The sequence below is a fragment of the Ahaetulla prasina genome, chromosome 11, assembly GCF_028640845.1.
Source record: "Ahaetulla prasina isolate Xishuangbanna chromosome 11, ASM2864084v1, whole genome shotgun sequence".
Lineage (NCBI taxonomy): Eukaryota > Metazoa > Chordata > Lepidosauria > Squamata > Colubridae > Ahaetulla > Ahaetulla prasina.
In genome coordinates, this window is record NC_080549.1 from 5,991,882 (window position 1) to 6,016,450 (window position 24,569).

The 24,569-nt window shown below is 42.4% G+C and overlaps 2 protein-coding genes across 3 annotated transcripts; one reads left to right on the plus strand and one right to left on the minus strand.

Moving 5' to 3' along the window:
- Nucleotides 1–646: 646 nt before the first annotated feature.
- On the minus strand, nt 647–10,849 carry FAM199X (family with sequence similarity 199, X-linked). Of its 2 annotated transcripts, XM_058197142.1 has the most exons (7): nt 10,508–10,849; nt 8,834–9,053; nt 7,596–7,745; nt 6,897–7,058; nt 4,626–4,886; nt 3,239–3,405; nt 647–2,320 (listed from the first exon to the last, which is right to left on the minus strand). In XM_058197142.1, the coding sequence occupies exons 1-7, from the start codon at nt 10,705–10,707 to the stop codon at nt 2,254–2,256; spliced, it is 1,227 nt and encodes a 408-aa protein (XP_058053125.1). In that variant the 5' UTR covers nt 10,708–10,849; the 3' UTR covers nt 647–2,253. The 2 variants fall into 2 exon arrangements, with proteins under 2 accessions (XP_058053125.1, XP_058053126.1); XM_058197143.1 differs by having other exon boundaries at nt 647–3,405; nt 10,508–10,848.
- Nucleotides 10,850–13,701: 2,852 nt separating this feature from the next.
- Nucleotides 13,702–24,393, plus strand: COMMD5 (COMM domain containing 5). The gene is made up of 7 exons (XM_058197002.1): nt 13,702–14,004; nt 18,739–18,899; nt 19,732–19,760; nt 20,461–20,511; nt 20,767–20,862; nt 23,724–23,799; nt 23,977–24,393. Exons 1-7 carry the CDS (start codon nt 13,833–13,835, stop codon nt 24,076–24,078), a joined length of 687 nt encoding a protein of 228 aa, XP_058052985.1. The 5' UTR covers nt 13,702–13,832; the 3' UTR covers nt 24,079–24,393.
- Nucleotides 24,394–24,569: the final 176 nt, after the last annotated feature.

A 24,569-nucleotide genomic window follows, 5' to 3' on the forward strand; every position in this document is an offset into this window, starting at 1 on the left:
CGAAGCATCCTCGCCAAAGTTAAAAACTCTCTTTGCTTTGGTTATGAAGCTCACATTTCTTTGCATCCATTTTACACACTACTGTCTCTCAACCGGGTTATAAATAGCACATTTGAGGCCACATGCACTGCTCTTTGCCTTCACACATGCCCACACGTAAGGTAAGAAGCTCGTGATCTCGACCTGATTTACTAACGATCGCTTTTGAATGGATTGATCCAAGTTGCCATATAAATCACCCCCAAATTTCCCACAAGACCTCAAGAGCGTCCAGAAACATTGACCTCGGGAGGGAAGAAGCGTAACCTTCTCAACTGGATTCCCTCCCGCAACTGAATCCTAAACCAACGTACTAAAAGAACGGAGAATGCCATCAATTCAAGGATCAACAAGTTAACTATTGCTGAAGTGATCCAGAGGGATGAGGTGGGGATAATTCAAGAAGAGATAGAGCACAAACCTATTAGTGTTTCTTTTAGAATTAAGACATTTGGCTAATGTTCTATAAGATTCTCTACAGCTATGATACAGGATCCTTGAAAAGGACTTTACAGTCGTGTATATATACAATTTGATGTAGATAATTTGTCTCTAGAAACTCTTTTTATTTCAACACCATGTAGAAAAATAAAACGAACAAAATGGAAATGAGTAAAGTCTTTACTCTAGATCAAGAAAATATTTCAGCTGTTAGGAACTACCAAAGCATTCTAGGCAATCTTTTTTTTTTTTTACACAAACTTTTCTCCTTTGTTTAAAGTCAAATACTTGGCTTATTGGAATATTTGTAGGGGGTGGGGAAAAAGAATGCACAGGCAGACACAAAATGTAAACAGGTTTTTCATAGTTACATTCAGCTAACAAAACAGCCATTTTTTTAAAAAAAAAAATCAGGTTTTCAGTGCTCCTTCTAAGCTTTGCAAGAGAAGTGGATTACTTGTTCTCTCAATTCTTAAGTTATTTTATTAAATATTTATGCAGCTTGTAAACAGCTTACAATAAATAGAACACAGGCAACGGGCTACAAAATAGCTCCTTTCTATAGTCTAACATTGCTTTTAAATTTGTAAAAAAAAGAAAGAAAAAACCAAAAACATGTGGCTTTAAACCACAGCTTAGTCAAAAGTGTCTTGAATTTTTAAAACTAGCTTAGCAGATGTTAACCAGGAATCAATACATGAGTCACTGTAAACAATCATTATTTTAACACACACACACACAGAGGTGAAAAATTAGCTGGGGAGGGCAGGATTAAAGCAATTGAAAACTTTGGGGTAATTATAGAAATAAAGGACTAGAAGATATAGAGGGGGTCACACTTCTTCAAGGTTTATTACAACACTGAGTATTGGGCTACAACAACATTTTAATCCGCCTTAGTACTCACAGAGTATGATTTGGCTACAGTACTTCAGAGTAATTTTCCTGTTCTTGAGCAGAGTCAATGATTATAACTAAATGTAACTATGCTCCAAAACTACAATCCAGAATTAAAAATTGAAACAAAGAGGAATTTGGCTTGAAGAAATAATCTAGTGAATTTTAAACATCTATAAATATTTGACATCTATCCAATATTGCGTACATTACCCTAATATGGATCAACTAGAATGTTGAAATACAATTTAAATAGTTCCCCTGTGTAAACCACAGGGGGAGGGGAAACCCCCCCCAGAAAAGTTTCACATTCTGTTACAGTCATCAAAGATTACTGCTTCATGCATACCTGGAATAAATCTTTTTCTTAATTACAGATTATCTAAAATGCTGGGATGAGTCAACTACAGGCAAACTACAGTTTTGTCTGATCACGTCTAGATTTTAAATCAGATGAAAGAACAAAATGGCTAGTTTAAAACAGAAAACGGTGTTTCCATCCGAAAGCAAGCAATACACAGCTTGACTCTGGAAGCATGTGCATCTAAAATCAAAGTATTAATCCCCCCCATGGGGATTTGGAACAGAGAAAGAAATACATCTCAGTCCTTTTGCACAAATAATAGAAGCTTAAATTACTTCGAGGCAACATCATAGAATATTGCAATATTCTTCCAAACACATTTGCCTAAGCAGTTTCTTCATCTCGTGGCACTTCTTCAGTATTAGCTATCAATGTTAACTAAAGAGCAATGCAGCCCTTCAAGCTGACTTTGTAACATGTGGTTGTTGTTTTTTCCCCAATATAAAAAATTCTCTTTTATGTACAACGGTGGCTCACTTTGGGGTTCTTCAAGAAAAAAAAAGCAGGATGAGCTAAATTATGCTTTGAAGAATTTTGGGGTGCTTTGATCTTCTTTCTTCTTGCCATTTTCCCCCCAAACTTCCATATTAAGCAACAAGAGAGAAAAAAAAAAGAAATCAAATTAATTTTAAGGCACAAGACACTATGGGGGTTTGGAACAGAGGCAGAAATATAATACATTGGGGGGGGGGAAAGGAAATATGTATTTGTCAATAAGTATTTCTTATTTGTTCTCCAGTGCTTGATACCAAACACCAGATCACCTACAAAATGCCTTCCTTACCAGGCTCTACATATAAATGATTATTGTGACTACTCCAAAATATACTTGCTTGCTTTGCAGTGGAAAACAGGGAGAAAAACACAGGTTTAAAACCACCAACTGGATGACCAGAACGCCCCTGTCACACAGTGTTAAGTCACACAGCTCTGAAACTCCCACATTAAATGAAATTAAAGTGGTAATTCCAGGGAACCTAAGCTATAGAGTTTTAGGCTTTGATACAACTGCAGTGGCAAAGAAGGAAAAAAAGAGGTCCTGGCAAAAGCGTATTCCTGTTTTCGCAGACTATTTTCCTTTAACCGTTAAGACTTACATCGTGGGAAGACAGAAGGAAATACTTTCCAATTTAAACCCAAGGGTTTTCTTTCTGTAATTTTAATGAAATCAAAGAGAGAAATGCAGCTTTCTTTCTTTTCTTTTCTTTTTTGTAACCAGTGGGTTGCTCTGAAAGCAAAATACTCCAGCCTATGTAATTTTTTTTTTTTAAAGAACGTCTTCCTGATTTTCTTACGATTTTGAAAAAAAAAAAAGAAAGCCGAACAACCCAGACTAGTCAATCACAGGTTAAGTGGTGGGATGAGGAGGAAGAGGAGGAGGAGGAGGAGGAGGACAGCTAGTCCTGATTCAATCCTCGTTTTGGTACAAGTGTATGTAAACAAGAGAGTGAAGCTTAAGGCTTAGAAAGAACACCGATCGCGACATTCCCGTCTCACATCAAGACGTCCACGTCTCCTTCGTGGTCCTCTTCGGTCACTTTTAACGACAAGACCTCTTCGTTGAGGAACAAGCCGCTCAGCCTTTCCTTCCGCGCCTGCCGCTGCTCTTTCAGCTGCCTCTTGCGCAGAGCCTTCTGCTGAAGTTTGCGCTGCTTGGAGCGTTTCTGTCGAAACAGGAGGCGGGGGATGGGGGGGAGAAGCCACACTGAGTTTTTCACTTTTAAAATCAGATGAGCTTTTTATCGTCCCTTCCCCCCCCCCGCCCCCCCGCCCCCCCGTGAACAGCCTGGCACAATTTAAAAAAATGAAATCCTGAGGCCCGCTCTCAATATTGTCTGAATTTTGATCATGTGGCCATGGGGAGGCTGCAAAAGTCGTAACTGTGAAAAACGGTCATCAACCTCTTTTTTCAGTGACCTTGTAACTTTGAACAGTCACTAAATGAACTGTTGGAAGTTGAGGACTTTATATGTTTATTTTATTTTATTTTATTTTGCCACAACAATATATATGAGTATCATACAAAAGATTATATAGCATATAAACATATATATGAGTAAATATTAGGAGGTATATGTGTGTGTGCATATGTGTGTATTAGATAGATAGATAGATAGATAGATAGATAGATAGATAGATAGATAGATAGATAGATAGATAGATAGATAGATAGACAGACAGACAGACAGACAGACAGACTGACAGACTAATAGAGGATGGATGGACAGACAAACAGACAGTGGATGGATGGATGGATATATAGATGATAGGCAGGCAGGCAGGTAGGCAGACAGATAGATACACAATGGATGGATAGATAAGAGAATGGATAGATGGAGAGAGGGAGAGAGACAGACAGAGACAGAAAGACAGAGATATATACACATATGCACACACATATACACATATAAATCACAGTCCATTTTGAATACACAACTTTTTAGGCTAAACTCTAAAAAGGTACAGCTGTCTCAGTATCAATTCTTGACTTACGACCAAAGTTATTTTTTTTAAAATCCATAATACATTTTTAATTAGGTTATTAGGTAATATAAAATGCAAAACACAAAAGTAAATAAAACAGCAGTGAGAGGGGAAGCGAACAGGGAGAGAGAAGTGAGGAAAGGTAGGGAAAAGAAAAGAAAAAGAAACATTGACTTCTGACTCTCTCTGACTTTGACTTTCGACCATTCAAAGTTATAATGGACCCCTCAAATGGCTCTTATGGCCAGTTTCCGAAGTTCCAACAGTTGCCACACTCCCTCCACACCACCACAATTCAGACACCCAGCCACTGTCCTGTATTTACGGTGACTTCCAGTTTGGGGCAAAAAATGCCCCCTAGCAACAGTTTGCTTAAATGACCGCGAAGTGGGAGCTTTACTTTTGAATCCCGGATGCGTTCCGCAGCGCTTGTCGATAAATTATTCTCGCTATGAGCCCGACTCAGGTTGGCGCTGGAATTTGAACCTGAGTTCCCAATGCTCGAACTGCTGCTGCTGGCCGAGCTGACCATACTGGCGCTGCTGCTGCTGGCGCTGACGCCGCTCACTCCGCTGGCACTGCCCCCACTGTAGCTACTCCGCTTCCAGGTCTCCCTGGCAGACCGCTGTCGAGGACCGTGCTCCTTGATGTAATTTCTGACCTAAAGGGTTCAGGGAAATGGCAAAGGGTTAGGAACTGGGATAGACTCCCCTCTTCCCCCAAAAAAGACATTACAGCAACAAATTCTAAGCAGAGCTGTCTTTTAAAGGTGTTCCACCCCATCAGAAGGTCACTTCCAGCCCTGACTACCAATTCTAGGGCATCTTTGATGAGTCCGATGATATTTGGGGATCCCAAATGCTTTAAAACCTTGCGTTGAGAGACCCTTGGATGATTTCCGAGTAGGAAGTTCTGATTCGTAATAGTTATAACTAGCAGCAACATCAAAATGATTTTCTCTGTCCCTGTACATGTTACTGAAATAAAGAATGCTAAGGATAGAAGCAGAGAATATCCTTCAATAGTAATAGCACTTAAACTTACATACTGCTTCACAGTGCTTTACATCCATAAGTGGTTTACAGAGTCAGCATTATTTCCCCCAACAATCTGGGTCCTCATTTTACCGACCTCGGAAGGATGGAAGGCTGAGTCAACCTTGAGCCGGTGGGAATCGAACTGCTGGCAGCCAGCAGAATTAGCCTGCAATCCTGTCTTCCAACCACAGCGCTACCATGGCTCTCGGCAACAGACCTTTTCACAAATCTATGTTTGGAACCATTCAATTCTGGAACTCAAAATCAACCCCCAGGAGTCAAATTTCCTATTTTTGTGTGTGGGTGTATTTGTACCAAGTTCCGCTTTAAGTATCTCACAGATCTAGTAAAGAAACACCAGCGATCTGTATCGGGGCTACAGATTAATAAAGAATCTCCTTCTTGGCCTAAGCAGTGATTATAATAATAAACTTTATTATAGTCATTGGCCAATTCAAAAAGAAAACAAATTCAAAGACAGCACATAAAACCCAACAGCAAAAACGTAGCACTTATGAAACTGTTATCAGTCGAAGTACAGCATATTTTACAAACAGCAAAACAAAACTCAACCATGTTCAGCCAAAAGAGAATCTCAATCAGTCAGACAGGAAACTGCAGTAAATAAAATGTATTGATGTGATTGGAAATCTGAATAGGTGGAGAATTATTACCGTATTTTTTGGAGTATAAGACGTACTTTTTTCTCCCCAAAAGGAGGGTGAAAATCTGGGTGCGTCTTATACCCCGAATGTAGCCCCACCCAACTCCTCAAATGGAGGTTTCAGAGGCTGAAAGAAGCTTCAGAAAAGAAGCCCCCAAACAGAGCTTCAGACGCTTTTATGCTGAAGCTCTGTTTCAGAGCTTTCAGAGGCAGAATTTTTTTTTTCTGAAACAGAGTTTGAGGCAGAAAAAAAAAAGCAAAAAAAAAAAAAGGCAAGGCACAGAGCTGGCAACTAAGGAACCTGTTGCTAAAATTCACCTCTGGGAACAGCTGATTGGGGGTATTCCGGGAGGCCAATCCATCTGCCAATCAGCTTTTTTCTTATTTTCCTCCCCAAAAAATAAGGCGCATCTTATACGACAAAAAATGTGATAGCTGCAACCATGCACCTTTTATAAGAAAAGCAGCATAGCAAAATGGGAGTTAATATTTCAGGAATTCCTTCACTACAGGGACAAAGCCTTTGTTTGAAAGGGACACCGTATAATTTTCCTTTGAAACTGCTGTTGGAAGGGTATTATTATTATTTTGTGCTAAAAAAGGTCATCCTTTATAGATTCATAACTAGAGACGGGAAGGCCTGGAAAAAAACTGAAAAAATTGAGGAAAAACAGCTTTGGGGGGGAAAAAACCCAAAAAAACCCTGGTTTTTTCCCTAATTTTTCCATTTTTTTCCCAGGCCTTCCCATCTCTTTATATTGGCTATAGTACACTGACTACCTTGGATTAATTTTACACTCCATCCAGTCTGGCATTTGCTTTTTTGAACTTGTTCAAGTATAAAGTCGGAGACCTTGAAACAGAATTGTTAGTATTTACAGAGATATAGGCAGCATAGCAATCTCAGACAGGCTGTGAGAAGGGAACCGAGGTTTTGGGTTTGCAAGGCCAAGGACTGCTTTCACATTACCTGTTTCAGCTTTTCATCCGTGAGGCAGTTCAGTTCGATAATGAATTCATTATCCGTTGGTGAAATCTGAGCCATCGGGTCAATAATTTTGATAATATCAAGCTGCTCTCGAAGACCCATTTCCATACTGACTTTGCGACTCAGATATTCAATATATTCCACCTGGAAACAAAACCCACAAATATTTAACGTTACTAATGTTGCCGAAAGGTGTCGCTTACAGAAGCTAAATGGCTGCTTGGCAACCGGCATGTATTTAGGATGGCTGCAGTATCTCAGTGTGTGAATGTCTTTTGCAACCTTCCTAGCCGGCGACAAACAAAGCCAATGAGAGAAGAAAGATTCGTTTAACAATTGCCTGATTCGCTTAACAAAGGCCGTGGGTCGCTGAACAGTTGCAGCAAGAAAGGACATCACATCGGGTGTGACTGACTTAACAACTGCCTTGCTTCACGACAAAAATTCTAGTCCCAAATGTGGTCGTAGGTCAAGGGCTATCTGCATGCCTTCAGATTTGGGTCTAATTAATTAGTCTAACCTAATTAACTAGTCTCTTGCTAGCATAATTTACAGTAAGAGACACACTTCTTTCCTTATTGTTTGATCTGGCTCCTTTGCGTACCCCCATGCTCCCAGTCCGAAGTCCAGGACCGTATTTTGGAAGAGACTCACCGGTTTTCCAAATTGCCAAGGATTTACCTGCTCATCGTTGGTCATTGCACTCCAGGGAAGTTCATCAAGATTCCGGTGTTTGTTTTTCTTTTTTGGAAGCAGGCAAGGGGAGCTTGGGATGCTGGGAATGATGTCGGACAGCACATCACTCCCGCTTGCAATGTCACTGCCAGGCAGCTTAAAGAGAATAGAATCAGAATACCGCCCTTAATCATGCATGCAGATTATTAACACTTGCTATATAAATTAAATCTACGCTCGAGCCTAAATAGAGTAATAACATGAAAGACGTTCCACTGCAGAAGCAGTGTTTATTTTTTTTAATAACTACATCTGAGGCAGTGTTTCTCAGCCCTCAGTTTTAAGACATGTGGACTTCAACTCCCAGAATTCCCCAGCCAGCACAGCTGGGAACTGACATCCAGGCATCTTAAAAGTTGGTGATTTTGAGAAACCTGATCCCACCGCACTTTCAAAGGACTTCCACAATTCTTTTTGTCACGAGAGACAAGGACATACCAAGGACAGTTACAGGAATTGGGAATGTTTAGGGAAAAGAAGGGCTAGGAGAGACATGGTAGCAGTTTTCCAATATCTGAGGGACTACCGCAAAGAGAGGGAGTCCAAAGCACCAGAAGGCAAGACAAGAAACAATGGATGGAAACTCATCAAGGAGAGATACGCTGGTCTTACATTTTGAGGCCTGCTTTAACAATTCTGACAGCTTCTAAATGCATTGGACCAGGGGTGAAATGTAAAATTTGTTACTACCAGTTCTGTGGGCATGGCTTGGTGGTGGTGGTGGTAATATGATTGGGTGGGTGTGGCCAACTTTTTCTTTTTTAACTTTTAAAAGCATTTTTTTCTACAACCTCTTCAGCCGAAGAGGTTGTAAAAAAGCTTTTAAAAGGCTCTGACAATCCCAGCTGAGTTGCCTGATCGTCAGAGGCTTTTTGGTTTAAAAGCATTTTTTTTTGCCTTTAAAAAAAAAAAAAAGCCTCTGACGATCAAGCTGGGATCGTCAGAGCCTTTTAAAAGCATTTTTTTACAACCTGTTTGGCCGAAGAAAAAAATGCTTTTAAAAGGAAAAAAAAAGCCTCTGATGATCGTGCGGCTCAGCTGGGTGGATTTTGCTACTGGTTCTCCGAACCACTTAACAGATTGGCCGATCCGGTCCGAACCGGGAGCATTTCACCCCTGCATTGGACAGCACAGTTTCCCCCTTCAGCCAAGCCACTGCAAGCTCATAATTTTTTTTTTTTTACCTGCCATTCAAATTCACTGTCTGACCAGTCCCAGTACGTGCTAATGGAGGAAGAGACATCGCTACAGACACTCCCCTCAGGGAAGAGGTCAAAAGAGGTTAACTCCTGATCATCCAAGAGAGAGAAACAATCATCCTGGTCGCCCACAGAGACCGAAGAGAAGAGCTCCTCGCTGCATTCGGAGCTGGCTACGCTTGTGCCACAAGAAGTTAAGTTCCATCTGAAAAAGAAAATGTCAATATTGAAACAAAATAAGAGAAGCAGGAAATGCTACTTATTTTAAAGGACTGTCTCAAGAATCTTGTCACCCTTCCCATCTTTCATTTTTTTTGCTTCTCGTACTTTTTTCTTAGGTTTAATGTTTTTAATCTGTCATCACTCAGCTTTGCTGGGAACTGGGTAACATATAGATGTTATTATAAATTATCATTTACAAAGTTATCATTTACAAAGCAGAGTATTCTAAGTAATACAACTGATTATGTGTCATTAAATCAGTGTTATTTCTTAGCAACCATCCAAATTTTCTGCAAGAAGAAATAACCCAAACACTCTACCTTAAATGCCCCAAGCTGGGATTATGAAAGAGGTAGAAGATACATACATCACTTGTCTCCTACAAAAGCAATCAAATCAAAACTCACTTCCTTTCTACAGCATTTCAAAAACAGCACTCCTCTACAAATACAGCAATATTTGTAGTAGTTACGTTAGTTATAAAGCTGCTGCCAATAGTGAATTAGCCAATGCTAAAACCTCAGCTGGGAAGATGTGTGTCAGGCAACACAAATATTTTGCCACTGTATGTCCACAAATAAACATGGAAGGCACTACAAATGTTAATTTTTGGGGGGGTTACAAAAATAACAGTAAAGGTAGCAATTCAGAGAATTCCCAAAGACAAAATCAGCAAATAACTACCATTTCTTGCATTGGCTTTCATGGTCATGTGAAGGGGCAGTAAGAGAATAATACAATTTAGAATAGAATAGAATAGAATTTAGAATAGAGAATAATACAATTTAGAATAAATAGAATGAATACAGAATAGAACAGAATTTAGAATAGAAAATAATACAATTTAGAATAGAATAGAATATAGACTATATAGAGAACAGAATAGAATAAAGAATATTACAATTTAAAATAGAATATAGAATATAAAGAGAATACAATAGAATAGAATAAAGAATAATACAATTTAGAATATAAAATATATAGAGAATAGAATAAAGAATAATACAATTTAGAATAGAATATAGAATATTCAGAGAATAGAATAGAATAAAGAATAATACAATTTAAAATATAGAATATATAGAGAATAGAATAGAATAAAGAAGAATACAATTTAGAGTAGAATAGAATATAGAGAATAGAATAGGGAATGGAATAGAATAGAGATTGATTAGAAAATAGATCAAATAGAATATAGGGAATAGAAACAGAACAGAATAGCAGAGCATAGCTGGAAGGGACCTCGGAGGTCATCTAGTCCAACCCCCTGCTGAGGCAGGAAACCATATATATCAAGGGCCCATCGGTCATCCCCCAGTCTGCGGGGGTGGGGAGGGGGGGGAAAGGCTGCCTAAAAACGGAGTCCGGTCTCCTCACAACAGCCCCGCGAGGTAGGCCGGGCGGAGGATTTCCCCCTCCCACATCCCCGGGCCTCGCCTGTGGGCATGGAGGCGGCGCAGCGGGTCGGTGCGGTGGCAGGAGGAGAGGTGGCAGCCGAAATCGCTGACGTCCAGGCAGGCCGGGCCTTCGTCGCCCAGGCGAGGCGGGTGGCGCAGCAGCGGCGGCAGCGACAGCGGCGGGAGGACGGCGCCGGGCTCGTCGGGCGCCAGGAACTTCTGCGGCTCCTCGCCGGCCATGAGCGCGAGGGAAAGGCCGAGCCGAGCCGGGCCTAGGCCGCCCTCAACCGGCCGCCATGAGGCGAAGAAGTCCCGCCGCGCCGGACGACGAAAAAGGAGGAGGAAAAAAAAAACGCCTCAGGCTCCAGCGCAGGCCGGCTGCCGGAAGTGGCTTTCGCTAACTTCCGGCTGGCTGGGAGGGCGAGGAGAGCGCGTTCGCGCAAGGAAGGCGGTCTTTTTCCGGTCTGCAGCGCCCCCTGCGTTGGAAGGTTGGGAATGCGCCTTGGGAGCCACAAGGAAGGGGGGGCTGAGCTGTTTCCTCTTGTTTTCTCTGTATGGCTCTCCAACGCTGAGGATATGTAAGAATAAGAGCAAACTCCACTCGCCTTTGGTACTGATGGTGTTACCTAGTTGGGTAGTGAAAAGGTCTTCAAGGAAACAAGCAAGCTCAGAGAGCACCAAGGGGCCCACAGTCCCCATCATCCTCATCATTATCATCTTTATCCATCCATCCATTTATCTATCTATCTACACCCGGTGCTTTTCAACTAATCATCCATCTATTCACCCATCCATCTATCCATCCATCCATCCTTCCATCCATTTATCTATCTGCACAGGTATTCTCAACTTTTCATCCATCCATGCATCCATCCATCTTTCTATCCATCCATCCATTTATCTATCTATCTACCCTGATGTTTCTCAACTATTCATCCATCCATCCATCCATCCCATTGTTTTACACCTAATCATCCATCTATTCACCCATCCATCCATCTATTCATCCATCCATCCATCCATTTATCTATCTACCCCGGTGTTTTTCAACTAATCATCCATCCATCCATCCATCCATCTATTCCAATGTTTTTCAACTAATCATCCATCTATTCACCCATCCATCTGTCCATCCATTCATCCATTTATCTATCTGCACAGGTATTCTCAACTTTTCATCCATCCACCCATCCATCTATCTATCCATCCATCCATCCATCCATTACTCTATCTACACTGCTGTTCCTCAACTATTCATCCATCCATTTATCTATCTACACTGATGTTTCTCAACCATTCATCCATCTATCTATCACCATTTATCAGTGTCTCTCATCCATCCATCCACCTGCACTGGTATTTCTGACTGTGCTAGAAGGGAGCGGGGCTTTGCTTCTCTCTTTATATACAAGCCCCTTCTAGCACTGAAGATGTTAACCTTCCTGAGTCATGAAACACCTGCAAGAAAACCACCAAACTCAGAAAGCACCAAGAACCCACAGTTGAACCCAGAGCTACAAATATTCTTTTCTGTCGGTTCTACTTTCTGGCTTAGCCACAATTTGGGCCCATCCAAGCATTAACCAACTCCAGCTTTCTTTACCTTCGCAGCCCAGAGAAGATCAGCCAAGTGCTGCCATCAGTCAATGAAGATGAGCCCCACTATTCAAATTTTCCCCATCCTTGTAGATATCCAAAGGAGCAAGGGCTAATAGTTTCTCAACCTCAGTGGCTTGAAGATATGTGGACTTCAACTCCCAATATTCCCCAACCAGCATAGAATTCTGGGAGCTGAACTCTACAGTTCTTCAAGTTGCCAAAGTTGAAAAACATTGGACTAACTAATCCAGTTTAATGTGGGATTTGACCAGTGTTAATCTGATTAATTAATTCATTAGTGCTCTACTAATCTCACAGGCTGGATTTGGGCCATGCTTAGTTCAGCACATTGTTCAAGGAGAGCCTCTAACTTGTAATCTCTATCTCAAGATAAAGAAAGGCTGTGGAAGATAATTCCAATGACCATATTTTCTTGGAAAAAAATAAATGGAAATCTGGGGGGAAAAAGATTATGAGGATTTTAAAGTGATGTCTAAAACTTTGCTTTGCAGAGGAAAAAAAAACTCTCAAGAGCCAAACCAAGGAAAAGTCTTCAAAAGCACGCCTTCTAATAAAAAATATCCAACCGTATGATACGTAAATTCATTTTTAAAAGACAATTAAATATCCCTAGTTTTCACATGAACATGAAGAACAGTGTAGAAAGTGGTACCATTCAGTGGTGGGTTTCAAAAATTTTAACTACCAATTCTGTGGGTGTGGCTTGGTGGGTGTGGCATGGCTTGGTGGGCGTGGCAGGGGAAGGATACTGTAAAATCTCCATTCCCTCCCCACTCCAGGGGAAGGATAGTGCAAAATCTCCATTTCTACCCCACTCTGGGGCCAGCCAGAGGTGGTATTTGCCAGTTTATTTATTTATTTATTTATTTATTTTGTCACAATATATGTAGGTATCATACAAAAAGATTATATAGTATATAAACACATATGTGAGTAAATATAAGGAGGTATAAGCATATATATATATAGAAGAAGAAAAGAAAAACAATAGAACAGGAACGGTAGGCACGTTTGTGCTCTTATGCACGCCCCTTATGGTCCTCTTAGGAATGGGGTGAGGTCAATAGTAGAGAGTTTTTGATTAAAGCTTTTAGGATTATTTTATTATATTTATATATTATTTATATTACATATTATTTTATTATATTATTTTAGTTCTCCAAACTACTCAAAATTTCCGCTACCAGTTCTCCAGAACTGGTCAGAACCAGCTGAAACCCACCTCTGATACCACTGATATGATAAAAATTAAATGTCCCAAATAAAGAACAGAAGTGATTTTTAAAAAAAAAAAAGGGGGGGGGGGATTTTGTGATATAAAATATTGCCCTTTACAACAAAGTGCATGTGGTTACTGTAAAGAGAACCCCATCAGGCTGGCTTGGAGGATGGAAAAGCAGCCACAAAGAGGCTACCACACCGCTGGAGACGAAATTTGCAAATCCAGATGTGGGAGAACTACAGCTCCCAGAAGCCTCTCGGTCACACCCGACCAATCGCTAAGCGAGCCTGAAAAATCATCCTCCGGCAAAAAAATAATAATAATAATAATGCGTCGGGCAGTTACGCCTTTCTGTCGCTAGAGTGCGCCCGAGAGGAATGGAACGTTCCCCGGGAATGGAAAAGGTCACGTGAGCGATCGGCTCGATTTTGCTTTCGCTTGCTTTTGCAGCGCTTTGCACAAAAAAAACAACAACAGCTCGGCGCCTGCCTCGCCCTCCTTTTTGCGGGGCCAAGGAGCTGCCATGTCGGCGGCGGGGAAGGGGGTGTCGCCCCCTTACCTGCCCCCGGGGCTCGCCGGCGAAAGCAGCCTGAACAGGGCCAGTTTTGGGGGGCCTCGCATACCCCCCCAGGTGGAAGCCATGGCCAAGAGCCTACAAGAACTAGAAAAAGAGATTTTCCGGAAACTCCTGAAAGGTAAAAAAAAACCAAAAAAAACACCAAAAAACCCCAAAAACTTCTTGCTCGGGGAAGGAAGCAAGGCGAGCTCCTAAAACGGGGCGGGGGCTTTTGATCATTTGCGGCGTTTCTGAAATTTTGGGAATTTTGGATGTGAGGATGGGTGATCATATATATATATATATGTATATATATATATATATATATGATCACCCATATATATGACCAACATATATATATATGTTTTCTGAGGTTTTCGCGGGTGTTTGTATGTAGGTCTTTGGTTATTCGGGTTTTCTCCCGCGTAAAATTGGAAGTGTCTTGGCGACGTTTCGACGAAGTCTCATTCGTCATCTTCAGGCTTCAGCTTCGTGCTTCTGGGAGTGCTTCTGGGAGTGCTTCTGCAATCACACATTGCTCCCAGAAGCACGAAGCTGAAGCCTGAAGATGACGAATGAGACTTCGTCGAAACGTCGCCAAGACACTTCCAATTTTACGCGGGAGAAAACCCGAATAACCAAAGACCTACATATATATGTATATGTATATGTATATGTATGTATATATACATACACACACACACACACACACATACACACACACACTAAAACTTCATATCTATCTGAACAACGTGTTGTCCTGGTACAATTAGTTTTGAGTAGAGATACAGTAATAATGATAATCATAATATGCATATCAATATTAATCACGTAGTAATAGCACGATTAGCTTATCCAACTTTTAAAAAAAATCAGTATATAATTACCCTTTCATATTTTTAGTTTCTGACCTCAGTTTCTGTTAGTTAGCCATTGGTTAAACAAGGCCCATGTTTAGAAGTATTGTGTTTCTTTCTTTTCTTTTAAGTGTTAATCTATCCATCTCAGCACATTCTTGATATATATATATATATTTTGTCTAACTTTTCCTCTGCAGGGATCTTTTCATTTTACCATTGTTGTGCAAACACTTGCACAACACTTGCTGCCATTAACACATGTAAAATTAAATATGCATTCCCTTTATTATACTGTTCTGGTAAGATACGCAACAAGAATATTTCTGGTTTCAAATCTCTGTTGCTTTATCATTTTTGCTAATCCATGTATGGATTTTAGTTCAGTATTATTATTTTTTTGCCTTTGGGCATGTCCACTACACATGATAATACTGTTGTGGTCCGCCAGCAGCCTGCAGAGCTGGCAGTGGAGTCAAGACAGCGATGAGGCTAAGGAGGAACATGGGCCAGTCCTGGAGGCTGGGGAAGGCCCGGATGAAGGCTGACAGTAGTGAGGCAGAGGAACAGGAGGAGCCTGTTCCTAGTGCACGGATGAGAAGAGCTGCCAGAAGGCAAGAGCAGCTCAAGCAAAGAGGACGACTCAGGAGTAGGGCCAGGAAATGATTGGCCCCTCCCATAAGGCTTAAAAGAGCAGCAATGGCGTTTGGGCTCTTTACCGGAAAACAACATTGATAGCTTCGTCTTGTTGCATTTATTTTGTATTGGTGTCTTCTGAACTTTTGCCAAGAAAGGCCTTTGGCAGTTTGCCTAATTGGACCAAGGTTGGTGATAGACTGAGGAATTGTGTTGGGAGGAATTTGCTTTAATTGAATTGGACTATGCTGAGAATGAGTTAATTTTCAGCTATTATAATAAAGTTTGTTTGCTTTTACACTGACTGTGTTTCCTTCTACCTACTTGGGCCTGGGTCACAACAAATATGAACCTGGTACCTTTGGGAGTTTTTTTTTTCTTTTTTTTTTCCACAGAGGCTTTTCCACAGTATATGTTATTCCTCATTTTTACAACTAAATCAGAGCTTGCTTGCTTATTTAGGATCCTTCCTTTTGACAGCTGCAGGTTCTTGCCGTGTTTCTAATAAATAAAAAAAATTGTAAGCAGTAGGCTACCTGCTTTGCCTGCAGGAATTCCTGAAACTCTCTTAAGGTGGGACTGAGAAAATTCGTCTGCCTGGATCCCCTGGGATAGCTCAAGTTAAGCAGCAGGCACCAAGCAGTGACCCAATATTTGGCTTCACTTGGTGGTTGAGAGTTGGTATGGTTCAGGGGTCAGCCACCAGCGGCTCTGGAGCCACCTGCGGCTCTTTCACCCCTCTGCTGCGGCTCCCTGTCACTCAAAATACGCGTCACAACCGCCAATGTGCGACACCTGTCGTCATGCGATTTATTGAGCTTTTCAACCCCCGGTAGGCCAACCATGGCTAAATCCAAGAAAAGAAAAGTTTCGGAAGAAAACAGAATGTTTAATTCAACTACATATGCTAGTTTTGTGGCCGCTCAAGAAATAGTCAGGCACGGAAAGGGTTTTGTGGCTCTCGATGTTTTCTTTTCTGTGGGGAAACGGGTCCAAATGGCTCTTTGGTTATTTAAGGTTGCTGACCCCCTGGTCTGGTTTAAGGGGTCTCTGGGTTCTAGTCTTATCTTGGGCACAAGCCAGTTGGGTGAATTTGAGCCAATCCTTCTCTCTCTCAGCCCTTCAGCTATGTCTCAAAATATTGTCAAGGAAAGGATTTATGCAAGCCAGCAGCAGCAGCAGCAGCCAAGAGTCTCTTTTCAAAATGAGCTGGGCAACATATAACATTCTGGAGTTGGAAGGGACCTTGGAGGTCTTCTAGCCCAACCCCATGATGCTCAGGCAGGAAACCCTTGAAAGCAACAAAAAAAACCAACTCTTTTTGTCTTAGATCAGGGGTCTGCAACCTTAAACATTCAAAGAGCCATTTGGACCCGTTTCCTCACAGAAAAGAAAACACCGGGAGCCACAAAACCCTTCCGGTGCCTGACTATTTCTTGAGCGGCCACAAAACTAGCCTATTTAGTTGACTTAAACGTTCTGAAACTTTTCTTTTCTTGGATTTAGCCATGGTTGGCCAATCGGGGGTTGAAAAGTTCAATTAATTGCGTGTCGGTGGGTGTCACACATTGGCAGTTGTGACACACATTTTGAGTGACAGGGAGCCGCAGCAGAGGGGTGAAAGAGCCACACGGGGGCTCCAGAGCCGCAAGTTGCTGACCCCTGGCTTAGAACAATGAGAGAATGTCAATGCAAATTTATCTTCTTTTCTGCTTAGAAATGAAATAAGTTTGTCTTCCTATCTCTCTGCAATTAAAAGAGGCAACATTTCTTCCCTCCCTTCAAAATATTTCTGTGTCCCTTCACCCCCCCACCCCCCCACCCACCCCCCAAAGTTTTGTTTAGGTTCCCTGGCCTCGATCTTTGTGTTATGAATTTTAAAAGAAGAAAACGAAACTGGGGACGTGGAAGAGAAATTTGCAACAAGCTAAAATGTTTGGCAGACCAGCTGGCTTTTATCTTGTCCTTGAAAAGATAGCAAGGCAGAAGTGAAATTCTTTGGAAACGGGAACTTTGGCCTAGAGAAAGATCTTGGTTGGAGGAACTTAATTCCAACATGAGATGGGTATTTTTGCTTCTCCCAGCATTGTTCAGTCCCCCTAAAGCTTCTCTCTCTCTCTCTACTTCCTTCCTTCCTTCCTTCCTTCCTTCCTTCCTTCCTTCCTTCCTTCCTTCCTTCCTGTTTCCTCCCTCTTCTCCTGCCCTTCTTTATTTTTCCTTCCTTCCTTTCTCCCTCCTTTCCTTCCTTTTCTCTCACCCTTCTTCCTTTCTCCTCCCTCCTTTCCCCTCTCTCCCTCCATTCCATCCTTTCTTCTTCCTTCCTCCCTCCTTTCCTTCCTCTTTTCCCGCCCATCTTCCTTTCTCCTCCCTCCTTTCCTTTCTTCCTTTCTCCTTCCCTCCTTTCTTCTCCCTCCCTTCTTTCTTTCCCTTCCTTCCCTCCTTCCCTCCAATCCTTCCTTTCTTCTTCCTTCCTCCTCCCTCCCTCCATCTCTTTTTTTCAGTCTTTCAAAGATAATCCCGAAAGCTGATTTTGCTGGAAATCAATCGATAAGCATCGATTAAAAACCGCGGTGCTGTCGTGCAAATAATGCAAAATATTTGGGTCAGTTGTTTGACGCTAGCATGACATAACATAGCGTGAAAGAGAGATGCAATCCAGGCCTTGCAAGTCAATTTAGAAACCTGAAAACTCTTAAAAGGCACTTCAAGAAATCTATCCTCGTTGGGGTTTTGCTAGCAAATACAAGTAGTCCTTAACTTACAACACTCCATTTAGCGGCCGTTTGACGTTACAATGGCACTGAAAAAAAATGACATTATCACCATTTTTCACACTTACAATCGTGGCAGCATCTCTATGGTCATGTGTTCAGAACTCAAGACAGCCGGGCAACCGATTCACATTTACGACGGCGGGCACCGTCATAAATGTGAATCCGCTGCCCCTTTTGCGACCTTCGGACAGCGGGGGAGCCAGATCGCTTAGCGACCGTGTGGCTAAACTGTAACATGCACCGTGATTCGCTGAACAACGATGACAAGAAAGGTCGTCTAACAAGAGAAGATTCACTTAACGACCTAGCCCTAGTAATTTGGGGATCTGTAGACACTGTTGAGAAAGCGGGTTTTTGGTTTTGTTTTGGGTTTTTTTTCCAAATGCTTCTGTGGATTTTTGGAGAATGGAGACAGTCTGGAAATAAGATCCCCCCCCGCTCAGGTTTGGAGGGCAGGGGTATGTCAGACCAGTGTTTAAACTTCGTGCCTTTGAGTGTTTATGTCTGTGGAGGCATAACCGGCTCCACGATGCTACTTCGGGGACAGCCTTATGGGAATTGTCGGAGTCTTTATTTGGGTTTGGTGGGTTTTTTTTATTTCAATAGCTACCGTCAACGCTTTGGAAGGGAAGGAGTGCCAAGCCTCGGTGAAGATAGTAGCTGAGAGTGCCAATCTGTCCGAGGAACAACTGGCCACCCTCCTATCTGGGATGTACACCCTGCTCCGCGAAGCTTTGAGGCTCCCTCCGTCCTCTCTCAAGCAAGAAGTGAGTATCCGTGTTTACATTTGAATTGCGCCGATGCCAGAGAGGAGAGCGGATGGGGGGGAATGCGGAGAGGCCAATCCGTTTTATAATGCCTTACGTGGTGAAATGCCAAAAGAAATTCGGACGATGAATGAGTCCCTTGTTTGGGGATGAAAGTCTGCAAGAAAACAACCAAAGTTAGAGACTTTGGGACCCCACAGCTCTCCTCTTCCTCCTCCTCCTCCTCCTCTCTCACTCCCTTCTAGCACTGACGATGTTCCCTTGTTTGGTGATGAAATGTTTGCAAGAAAACAACCAAGTCAAAGACTTTGGGACACCAGAGTCTCCTCCTCCTCCTCCTTCCTTTCCACAACCCCCTTTCCCTTCTAGCACTGATGATGTTATTATTATTATTATTATTATTTTATTATTTATTCGATTTTTATACCGCCCTTCTCCCGAAGGACTCAGGGCGGTGTACAGCCAGGGTAAAAACAAACGATACAATATACAATTAAAATACAGATTAAAAAACTTATTATATAGTGGCCTAAAAAACTTTAAAATATATAAAACTAAAAAACCCCTTAAAATTAATAATAAAAATTTAAAACCAATAAAATTTAAGCCAGTCCCGTGCGAATAAATAAATGTGTTTTCAGTTCGCGGCGGAAGGTCCGAAGGTCAGATATTTGGCACAAACCGGGGGGAAGTTCGTTCCATAGTGTGGGAGCCCCCACAGAGAAGGCCCTTCCCCTGGGGGCCGCCAGCCGACATTGTTTGGCGGACGGCACCCTGAGAAGTCCCTCTCTGTGACAGCGTCTAATGTCTTCTCCCTCTTCTCCTTCGACAGGTGTTTAAAGAAGATTTGAAATTGCTCAGGTATGCCTCCTTTTCATCCGTTGGCAGAGATCTTAGCGGAACGGATGACCGTTTGGTCCAGCCTGGGTTGCTTCAGAAGAGAATCTGCCAAACATCCATTAAGATTATGGGGACTTCACTACCAGAATTCCCCAGCCAGCTATGCTGGCTCTCCTTCCTGCTCTTAACTGTTTTTCCAGATTTCCTGATTATCTATCTATCTATCTACATCCCTCCTTTCTCCTCCCTCCTTTCCTTTCTTCTCCATTTCTTCTTTCTTTCCTTCCTTTTCCTCATTCCCTTCTTTCTTCTTCTCCCTGCCTTATTTCTTCTCCATTCCTTCCTTTCTTCTCCCTCTCTTCCTCCTTTCTCCTCCCTCTTTCCTTCCTTCTCCTCCAACTCTTCTTTCCTTCCTTCTTTTTCGCATTACATTCTTTCTTCCTCTCCCTGACTTATTTCTCCTTCCTCCCTCCCTCCTTCCTTCCCTCCTTTCTTTCTTCTCCCCCTTTCCCCTCCCTCCATTCCTTCCTTTCTCCTTCCTTCCTTCCTTTCCCCTCCCTCCCTCCATTCCTTCCTTTCTTCCTTCTTTCCCCCCCTCCCTCCTTCCTTCCTTTCTCCTCCATCCCTCCCTCCCTCTTTTCATCTTTCAAAGATAAATGTCTGATAATTTGAGAAGGCAAGGACTTATCGGGGCTTAAATCGATCTTCCCTTCTTTTTCAGGATACCGGAGGAGTTCATCGCCGACTTTGCAACGGTGGTCTTTGGGAACAGGTTAGTTAGTTTTCCCTTCACCTTCTCTTTAGCCTTGTCTCGTTTCCCGCAATCAAATCTCTCCAGGAAGCAATGAGAGGTTGGGAAACCTGCAACTAGGCTAGCAGTGCGCAAACAACCTACGCTCCGTAAACAGAAAGAATAATGTCCCTTCCTTTCGCCTGGAGAAACAGCCCGTTTTTCCAACATGTTGTCTTTTTAAGAGAGCTTGCTCCACTTCCTAGGCAATATTGCCCTCCCTCTTCTTTCTTGCAGGCGCCCCCTCCTCGAAGCCGCTCTTCAGAAGCAGGGAAACCGACTTCCCAGAATTGAAGACTTGAAGTGGAGAGTTGATGTCGCCATTTCAACCAGGTTGGGAATTCTAGCTTGTCTCCCGGTGGGGAGATGGTTTGAGTTTGTTTTGGCTTCGAGATTGGGAGGGGGGTGTGTCTCCAAACTTGGTGACTTTTAAGACCTGTGGACTTCCAACTCCCAGAAACACCCTCTGTTCTAGATCAGGGGTCTCCAACTTTGGGAACTTTAAGACCTGTGGACTTCAACTCCCAGAAACACCCTCTGTTCTAGATCAGGGGTCTCCAACCTTGGCAACTTTAAGACCTGTGGACTTCATCTCCCAGAAACACCCTCTGTCCTAGATCAGGGGTCTCCAACCTTGGGAACTTTAAGACCTGTGGACTTCAACTCCCAGAAACACCCTCTGTTCTAGATCAGGGGTCTCCAACCTTGGCAACTTTAAGACCTGTGGACTTCAACTCCCAGAAACACCCTCTGTTCTAGATCAGGGGTCTCCAACTTTGGGAACTTTAAGACCTGTGGACTTCAACTCCCAGAAACACCCTCTGTTCTAGATCAGGGGTCTCCAACCTTGGCAATTTTAAGACTTGTGGACTTCAACTCCCAGAAACACCCTCTGTTCTAGATCAGGGGTCTCCAACTTTGGGAACTTTAAGACCTGTGGACTTCCAACTTCCAGAAACACCCTCTGTTCTAGATCAGGGGTCTCCAACCTTGGCAACTTTAAGACCTGTGGACTTCAACTCCCAGAAACACCCTCTGTTCTAGATCAGGGGTCTCCAACCTTGGCAACTTTAAGACCTGTGGACTTCAACTCCCAGAAACACCCTCTGATCTAGATCAGGGGTCTCCAACCTTGGGAACTTTAAGACCTGTGTACTTCAACTCCCAGAAACACCCTCTGTTCTAGATCAGGGGTCTCCAACCTTGGCAACTTTAAGACTTGTGGACTTCAACTCCCAGAGTTCCTCAGCCAACTTTGCTGGCTGAGGACTTCTGGGAGTTGAAGTCCACAAGTTTTAAAAGTTGCTAAGGTTGGAGACCCCTGATCTAGATGATGGGTGATTGACGGAAAATCAGGAATGGCTGCTAGATCTGCGTACGGTTGATGGCCAATCATCCAAGAGACGTAAATTTTCTAAATACCATGCTTGGTATTCCTGGCCTACCCTAATCCAGGTATTGAGCGGCATATACAGGTTGTCCCCGTTTATGATTCAGATAGAAGACATAAAGTAGCCCGTTCTGTTCCATTTAGTTCTTCCCAATTTATTCTTTTGCTGTAGGGCCCTTGGTGCTCTCTGAGCTTGGTGGTTTCCTTGGAGACGTTTCCTTACCAAACTAGGTAACATCATCAGTGCTAAACCAGCTACAGGTACCAGAACAGACTTGTAAGTGGATCACAAGCTTCCTAACAAACAGGAAGCAGCAGGTGAAGCTAAGCAAGATCACATCAAATACCTGTACAATTAGCACAGGGGCCCCCCAAGGCTGTGTGCTCTCCCCACTTCTCTTCTCTCTGTATACCAATGACTGCATCTCCAATGATCCATTTGTTAAGCTACTGAAGTTCGCAGATGACACAACAGTGATTGGTCTCATTTGAGACAATGACGAATCCGCATATAGACGAGAGGTCGAACGACTAGCCTTGTGGTGCAACCAAAACAATCTGGAACTGAACACACTCAAAACCGTAGAAATGGTGGTAGACTTTAGGAGAAACCCTTCCATACTTCCACCTCTCACAATACTTGACAACACAGTATCAACAGTAGAAACCTTCAAATTTCTGGGTTCTATCATATCGCAAGATCTCAAATGGACAGCTAACATCAAAAACATCATTAAAAAGGACAACAAAGAATGTTCTTTCTGCGCCAACTCAGTAAGCTCAAACTGCCCAACGAGCTGCTGATCCAATTCTACAGAGGAATTATTGAGTCTGTCATTTGCACCTCTATAACTGTCTGGTTCGGTTCTGCAACCCAACAAGAAAGACACAGACTTCAGAGGATAATTAGAACTGCAGAAAAAATAATTGCTACCAACCTGCCTTCCATTGAGGACCTGTATACTGCACGAATCAAGAAGAGGGCCGTGAAAATATTTGCAGATCCCTCGCATCCTGGACATAAACTGTTTCAACTCCTACCCTCAAAACGACGCTATAGAGCACTGCACACCAGAACAACTAGACACAAGGACAGTTTTTTCCCGAAGGCCATCACTCTGCTAAACAAATAATTCCCTCAACACTGTCAAACTATTTACTAAATCTGCACTACTATTAATCTTCTCATCGTTCCCATCACCAATCTCTTTCCACTTATGACTGTATGACTATAACTTGTTGCTGGCAATCCTTATGATTTATATTGATATATTGACCATCAATTGTGTTGTAAATGTTGTACCTTGATGAACGTATCTTTTCTTTTATGTACACTGAGAGCATATGCACCAAGACAAATTCCTTGGGTGTCCAATCACACTTGGCCAATAAAAATTCTATTCTATTCTAGTTTGGTAAGGAAACGTCTGCAAGAAAACAACCAAGCTCAGAGAGCACCAAGGACCCCACAGTCGTCATCATCATCATCCTCCCCCTCCCCCTCCTCCTCCCCCTCCCCCTCCTCCTCCTCCTCCTTCTCCTCCTCTCCTCCTCTTCCATTCAACAAACCCCACTCCCTTCTAGCACTGATGATATTATCTAGTTTGGTAATAAAACGTCTGCAAGAAAACAAGCTCAGAGAGCACCAAGGACCCCAGAGTTTAACCCAGATATTCTCTTTCATTGGCTTCTCCTGGTGATTGGGGGGGAGGAATTAGAAAGAAATTGGCCAAATCTTGATTCAACTCTCCGCCTGTCCTCTTACGTTCTTCTCTGACCTTGTTAATAATATGTTTGTTTTCAGCTCGCTGGCCCGGGTTTTGCAGCCTTCCATCTTCATGCAGCTGAAACTTTCCGATGGAGCCGCTCATCGCTTTGAAGTAAGTCTTGCTAGCAAGATAAGCTGAAGTTGTTTTGGGACAAAGTTCCTTTGAATTTTGCCATATAAAACGAACCGTTGCAAGTCAAGGGCTTGCCTACATTATTAAATAAACGTGGGTTAGAAAGATTCCAATTTTAAAGTTTGAATTTTCCTTCCGTTTTGTTCTATCCATCAGGTCCCCGTGGCCAAATTCCAAGAATTAAGATACAACATCGCTCTCATCTTAAAGGAGATGAACGACTTGGAGAAAAGAAGCATTTTGAAGATACAGGACTGAACACTGAAAACAAGACACTTATCAAGTTTTCAACGCAGGAAGAGATTACAACTCGGAGAAAACACAAGGACATCTTTTGCGTGTGTACGCGATTACATGTGTTGTTATACAACCATACAGGAGCTTGGCTATACATTTTTTTTTTTTTTGGTTATTATTTTCTGGGTCAGAAACTGCTGGTTAGAAGGTTGTTTACTTGACTTTTTTTATAAAAAAACAACAACTTTGAATTCGCAGGAGTGTTAATATTGTAATTCCTATTTAACCCTTTTTATGTATGACTCATTCCAAACATTAAAAAAATAATTATTATTATCCTCATGGAGAAAGAGAGCCTTTTCAGATGAACTGTGTGATTCTTTTGGTTGGTTTATTTTAGAGCGTCGGATCTGCGGGTACCAAAATGGGTTTTAACACTTTTTGGAGGAGGTGGGATATTTATTTATTTATTTATTCAAATTTTTATACCGCCCTATCTCCCAGAGGACTCT